Here is a 7,514-nt window from a genome sequence, read left to right as displayed (position 1 = left end):
GTGTCAGATTTATGTACTTCTAAGTGGATTTATTGTTTTTCAAATACTCTCATCAAACGGAAAAAACAAAACAAAACAAAAAAAAATAGCTAATTGCTTTAAAATTTAAGAAATTTCAAAAAATGCTCTTTGATGGCATTACATTTACATACTCCTGCATTTAACGGTATTCTTGATGGATGTTTTCATATCTCTGTTGATTTAAATTATTTAACTTTTGTCATAATTTGACCTAATTGACATGGCCCAAAAGAAAATATCTGGAGCCTTCAAGCGGATATTGAAATTTTTATCCTTTTAAAATTAAATTATGGGCGGAGATCTAACAGATTTAATCGATAGTTTGTGAAAGCTTACATTTTGAGCTTGGTTTAATATTTCATCATATTTAGTAAAGCGCAAGTTATCGAAACATAAACCCAATCTACACAGTAGATTATAAGCGGAAGAAATGCTTATAATGTCTCCATTTTACAGACAAGTGGCTTTTAAGCGTCAAGGTTTAGAATTATGTGGATTTAACATGTATAATCTGTGTCAGGAAAGAAGAACTATGGCGATTTCTTCTTATACTATTGTCAACAAAGGGACAAATGTGAATTTGGAACATTTTTTTTGAATAATACTGGCAAGAACTTTGGTTTGCTTTTGGTTTTGTGTTGCTATCTGGCGTAAGAGCCATATTTGGCTATGCTGCGCCTAGCAAGAACTTTGGAGTAATACTAGCAAGATTATGCGAGATAACAACCGTTTGCACCACTTTATTTATATATAAATACTACTTGGGTCAAACAGAACGTCATATAAATCAACAACGAGGCAAATTCGTCTGCATTTGATACTACAGAAGCGCACTGGGCAAGCAAAGGATACATCTGATGTCATTCATTTGAACAACAGCACAACGGTACTGTCCATCCATGGAATGAATGTCCTCTTCAGTTCCAGCTACAAATTCTACATACATAGGATGTCTATATTCTTAGGAAAGAACGGTACGAACGGAAGAGATTTCGGTAAGTTGTGCAAATTATGATAATTATCGTATCAAAATGAAAACTGAATGCAATCATTTGATTTGACTCTAAAAAACTAAAAATGTACTTTTTGTATCGTTGGTTATATTAATAGGATCGACAACTTACTGAATTCATTTTTCTGGAAAAAATCATTAGTGCTTGGTATCATATGGCTTTTTCGATTCCATAGTCCCTTCATAAATATACATTAATTGTGCTTAATTCGAAGAAAATATTCTCTTAAGATGACATTCAAAGACGTGTGAAGTTCCTGAATTGTAATAAAAATCTCAAAGATTTGGCATTCGAGAATCGTTTTATTTGGGACCTTCAAAAACTATCTTGATGCAGTAAAGATATACCTAAACAATAATTCCCTAGAAATTGAAAACCTCCGACATGTTGTATTTACAAGAGTTCTGTTGCATGGCCAGAAACCTTTTCAGACCTGCGCATGTGAGAGATAAGCAAAAGACGATTCCCTGTAATTTTCTTTCGTCTCTTCCTTCATCCTCCAGTTATTTCATTTTTTTAGAACAAATCAAACATATTGCGGTTAATATTTTAAATATATAATCTTTGTTAATCGTAGTAATCGGTACATACTCTTATCAGTAAGATCACGTCATTTTCAAGTATTTAAATGCCAACACAGAAAATTTCATCTACAAAATGAATGAAATGTTTTTCAAGCGAAACTTTGGACCATGTTTTTCTTTTCTCCCCTATGCACGAATGCGTCTGTTTTGAGAGCCTAAGACGGTTTTGAGAACGTTTTGAGGAACATGGCAAAATAACCTACTGTATTCAGAAGTGTAACCAATGACTGCTGTTGTTGGACGACTGTTTGAGCATTCATTATTCGCGCCACTTCTGATCCTAGCAGAATAAACCTGTAAAAAGGGGTTGTGCAAGCAAATGAGTGATGCGTGAGTAGCCAAGTCGTACTCTTGGACCAAATTGGCTCTACGATAAAAACAAGAGATGCTCCCCCTTAGGCTTAAATCGGCTGTCTTTGAACAGCGGACTTGTCCACGGCAAGTGCCATAAGAAACAACAACATTATTTTAGGATATCAATACTTCTCTGAAATGCTTTATTCTTCTATTTTTAAAATGTTCAATATTAGCATATTTTTGGAGAATTCTTACCAATGCAGTCATTCTTTTTGAACTTGGAAAAGGTTGAAGTGCATGGAATATATATCATTCAAAGCATGTGCTTGGCATATGAATTAATATTTCATCTTAAAAAATGTTTTGAAAATTGTTATTCATATACCAATTTAATAGCTTTTGGTACATTAAGTTTCCTTCAAAGCTGATGTTTGATTTCTACTCCTTTAGAAACAATTTTTTAAAACGTTTTTAACAAAGAATTTTTTAAAACATTTTAGACCTATGAAACATTTTTTTATGGATAGATTAATGTTTGATGGTGTGTTTGTTTTTTGTTAGTTATCTAAACCCAATTTACAACAAGACCAAAAGAAGAATTTTTCTCTCAAGATGTACAAAATTCACTTTAAAATTTCATTTGCAACCATAATCTCTAGTTAAAGCTCAACAAGTTAACAAGTAGAAATGTCACTGACCCAGCCATGTATGCAGGGATGGCAACGATTGCCACAGAATAGTCATTATTTGAAATTGAAAATCTTAATTTGTATGGTACATTTATCATTACAATACGGTAAATAGAGAATGCATCATTACAATATTAAATTATTTGTTAAGATTATTTTTCATTGATGGCTTTATCATAATTCTAAAAATTTAAATTTTTGTTATTGTCAATCAATTTGCTTATTATCTCTTATCAGCATAATTATTTGCAGATAGTTTTCAATCTGTTAACAATTTTTATAAAATACTAATTCAATAAATAAATAATAACTTTTTATAAAATAATAACTTTGTTTATATTTATTACTGATTGCCAGTGATCGTAATAGTAATTTCGTTCATTTTTCCTCAATAGAAATTTGAAAATAGGATATCAAGCCTCGTTAATTGAAATGTAATTTTAGCACAATCTTTGTAGATACATTAAGTAAATATCTGTTCATTGCATCCATTTGCAATTATTTTTCAAATAAAGATTTTATTCTTATTAAATTAATTAAAAATTAATGATAATTAATGATTAATAGAACTTCGCTTTTCGATTATGCATTGAGCTACCACAAACTCAATATATTTACTCTAATGGCCATGTGCGTATAATTCTCATATAGCAAAGAATTTTGTTTTTCATAAGGATCTTGGCATTCGCCTTTTGAAATATCGTTTCATGCTTTATCAAGATCTCTAAATTTTTTACAAGAATTCTGGTTCTCAAAGCAAAACTTATGAAAACGAAATTTGATGTAACATGCATTTGTATGTTTAGCTAATTTAAATGTCAGTCACTGCTGTCAATGGAGGGGGAAAAAAAATGCAATGACAACATGCCTACTTTGTCTTCTTAAAGATCATTTGAAATTTGATCATTATTTATTGAAAATATTTTTTCAAACTTAAGTTATGTGTTTGACCACGTGAAACAGTGTTGTGCTTAAAAAAGATATTTTATGCTTATATATTTAATTTGATATTGTCAATTATTGGAACTATAATTCTTAAACTATGTGATACGATAGTGCTTTATTCCCTTTTCATGAACTTTCATATTCGAACAATCATAAAATGCAGAGCATACATTTTTCCTGAATAGAAATTTAAAAACTTGGTATCGCGGATCATTAATTGTAATCTAATTTCGATACTTTTAGAAAATTTTCAACATGGTATTTGTAGCTATATTAAACAAGCATCTGTTCGTTGTATCTATTTGCAATAATTTTTTAAAGATTTCAATCTTGTTAAATTTATTAAAAATAATATATTGATTAAAAATAAAAAATTAGAAATAGTTAAAAGATTAATGGTAAATTTGGTAATTCTAATTGCTCTAACTGCTTTTGGCTAATCATTTAGAGCTTATCTATAGGTTAAAAAAACGCGATTGACATCACCACTGCTTGTTCAGCAGAATACCCTCAGTGACGGGAGATTCCCTGCTCTTCAATTATTTGACCTTCGACTCCTATAGCAATATTTCCTCTTCCCAACTGTACAGTGGACCCGTCCATTTTCGCAAAAGCACTTTCTGAGAAGGGGCCCTGTCGAGTTAGGAAGTTGTTTCCACTGGCGACTTGTAGGAAATGTAGCAGTACTCGGCGTAGGAATTATTTGTTTATCTTATACTGCAGCTGAAGCTTTCATTTCTGTATATTACTCGATCGTCACGTGCAAATTGGGCTGGCGCAAACTTTGGCTATGATTCTGAATATTTTCATTCTCGTTTTTGCGAATTTCGTTATAAGTAAGTATTCTTCCCCCCACCTTTTGTTGTTATTGTTTACTTAGGTTCAATGGCATGTTGCATTCCATCAGATCGTAAGCGTTATGGTTCTGCGAATAAACGCTGTCACTTTCGTCTAGCGAATGAAGTGACCAGACATCCCGGGTTCAGCCAGGGAAGTTCTGAATTATAATTGTTTGTCTCGGAACTCATATTGAAATAAATTAATATTTAATGTATAAAACGAGTTAGATAAAGAAATGTAAGTAAATTTCTTTTGTAGTTTATAGATTTTTTTTCTTGTAATTGGTTCACAAATATTATGAAGCATAAAAAAGACTTTTTAAGAAAGATTTTATGTAATAATTAATTAAATAGTCGATTTTTATTGATTGAAAATTGCATTTCTAAAAATAACATTTTGCCTTTATTTTTGGCAGTCGCATTCAATGAAAATACTATAAATGGATTAAATCATTATATTGGCTTTAAAGATGCTACTGCTAATTCTTAATCAAATTTTGTATTACTGTGTTCTTATTCTTTTGTATTTTGTATTCTTAATTAAATTTTGTATGAAAAATATTAATAACTTACGGAACGTATGTTACAAAAGTAATTTCAATGTTACATGAGATTTTTTTTGTATTCGAAGAATTAAAAAAAAAATGATGAAGTAAAATGAGATTCGAACCATCAGAACGTAGCATGTTCATGTTTGAAGTTCGATTCGTCTATCTTTATTTTTAAAATTTAATTTTAATTATATAACAGCGTTTACATGCGCACAAAAAAATGTATTTAATATCTTAGCCAATACATGTGAATATAAATTCAAATGATAGATAATATTGCTATGAAATATTTTAAATCATTTCTAAATACATGTAATAGAAAAAAAAAAAATCTACGAAAGTTAAATTATCACTTAAAAGCCCATATTTTTTTTTAATTTCAGACTGGTGTAAAAACGTTTAATATGCTCTTAGATGTTTGAAGTTATTGAAGGAAAATGTTAAAATTTTGATTAAAACCCATTTGAATTTTTGAAAAACCCTTTCTTAAAATTCGTTAGTACTTTTTTTTCTAAACGTTCATTTTTCACACGAAAATTACATTAAAACTTTTTAAACAACTTCGCTCCATTGTTTGTAAAAATATTCATCTGTTACTGATCATATTCAATACTTATATTTGTATAAAGTTGATTACTATCTTATTCAATTTTGTTACTTCGTTTAACGCACATTTCTATTTAAAAAAATAATTCTACGTTAATATTGGTTCGTATTGTTTCCCTAAAAATGCTTATACTTATTTTTTAAGATAAAATTTTATTACTCATCCTTTATCTATAATATCTTGTGTAAATACAAGCTATTATGCGTATACATTTAAAAAATAGACATGGAAACTTTAGCATCTCGATCTGTATATATTCGACAAACCTACTTTCCGATTCTTAATGGCCTAAACTTCTTAATTGCCCCATATAACCCCTTTTCTTATTTACCAATAAATAATTCGTATAAAAATAAAATATTTAATTTTTCCAAAAATTAGCTGATAAAGAATTTTTTTTTCAAAACTCTTACTATACTTATATGACCAATATAGTTGAATCGGTTTGAGGAAAAATAGCTAATATAAAAAATAAAATGCTCGTCCTACTTTAAAAAAATAGTTTTAATGATAACAGTTTCACTGTTTATTATATAATATAGGTTAATTATTTATCTGCTAATTTATTCCATTGTTAATTTTTTAATTAATTTTCTTGATTTTTTTTTTTTTTTTGGCATCCCTCCCTCCAACCTTAAGAGCTTCCTGCATTAAACTTGGGAAAGCTCTTAGTCTCTTCAGTTTATGCTCATGATACTACTTTGTTTATTAAAGTGAAATAGTCACCTTCTACAAATAGTTGTTCTCCTAAATTTTTATAATAAAAATAATCGATAAAACCAAACAACCAGCCCCTTAACCAAAATCACTATACCGATTTTGCCAATATGCCAATTTTATTATTATTATTACCTTAGTGCATTATCAATAGCTTCCTAATCATAACCACCATCCATTTTTTTGAGAAAAATTTCAAAATAGCTACTTTACTGTACATTTTCTATAGAATAAAAAATCTTAACATAATTCTCCAGTCATAGCCACTAAATAAAATATTTAATTAACCGATTTCGCCAATTTTTAATTCATATGAAAATTCATGGCCCCTTGATAAGTCTCCCTCCATCTTCATTTTCGAATCATACTGTGAAATAAAACTTAAGCCATATAAATCAACGACTGGAATGATTTGGTCAATTTTCGACACCAATTAATTATGCCAGCTTACAGGTATAACCATCAGAATGGGGCATCATTATGCTGTCATAATTTTAAATGGTGCTTTCTGTTTTGATAAGATTTGTTTAATCAAAATTGCAGACATATGTATTTGTTGATAAGATGCAGTTTGTACATTGATAGCATCAATGTTGTCGTCGAAAGATCATAGTACTGATAAGATTAATTATGTTGTTTAATCAACTTTGATCAACTACATCTTATCATAAATGCATATTATATAAAAATATAAATATAATAATATTAATATTATTAAAAAAGCGTATTTTAAATTATACTTTCATAGTAATGGTAGAGCGTTCCGATTAATTAGCTATGACTTCTAAGTAGAGAAATGTGTCGAATTTTGGACGAAAATTGCCAAAATTGATCTTGTTGATGTTGGGAGGTTCGGTTGAAGTTTTATTTTGCAGTATCTCCCGAATATGGAGGAGGAGAGGATAGTAACCATTGATGATATGCCATTGCATTTAATAAGAAATAAAAATTGACGATTTGGACCAGTAATTGGGGCTGGAGGACTGATTTTTTGTTTTATGAATGATGGGAGAATAACTGGTCGCCGAAGCCGACTAGTAATGATGAACTGGTTCATTGAGTTTTCATCTTTTCTTTGATTATTTGAAATTTGCCTTTAAATATGCAATATTAGCCTAATATGTGTATCCGATAGGGTTATTAAATTGCTCGTTTATTTTTTCTGCTCAACAAAGTATTTAAATTTTGCGAAGGTGTTAGGATAGAATTTTAGTTTTAAATTGTTGCTGATGATTGAGATGAAGAATAAAA

General features: G+C 29.5%; 1 protein-coding gene across 4 annotated transcripts in view; it reads left to right on the top strand.

Moving 5' to 3' along the window:
- The first annotated feature begins 895 nt into the window (after nt 1-895).
- Nucleotides 896-7,514, top strand: part of LOC129976137 (uncharacterized) — a 29,227-nt gene continuing 22,608 nt past the window's right edge. For 2 of the 4 annotated variants that reach the window (XM_056089546.1, XM_056089547.1), the window contains exon 1: nt 4,186-4,385. In XM_056089546.1, coding sequence (XP_055945521.1) covers nt 4,340-4,385 — 46 coding nt within the window. In that variant the 5' untranslated portion in view covers nt 4,186-4,339. Of the gene's footprint in view, nt 1,017-4,185; nt 4,386-4,538; nt 4,627-7,514 lie in introns of those variants that run through there. The other 2 variants (XM_056089549.1, XM_056089548.1) reach the window with 2 other exon arrangements.

Source organism: Argiope bruennichi, chromosome 7 (assembly GCF_947563725.1).
Source record: "Argiope bruennichi chromosome 7, qqArgBrue1.1, whole genome shotgun sequence".
NCBI classification, from domain to species: domain Eukaryota; kingdom Metazoa; phylum Arthropoda; class Arachnida; order Araneae; family Araneidae; genus Argiope; species Argiope bruennichi.
Note: the sequence above shows the minus strand (reverse complement) of the source record. Positions and strands in the feature narration are given on the sequence as shown.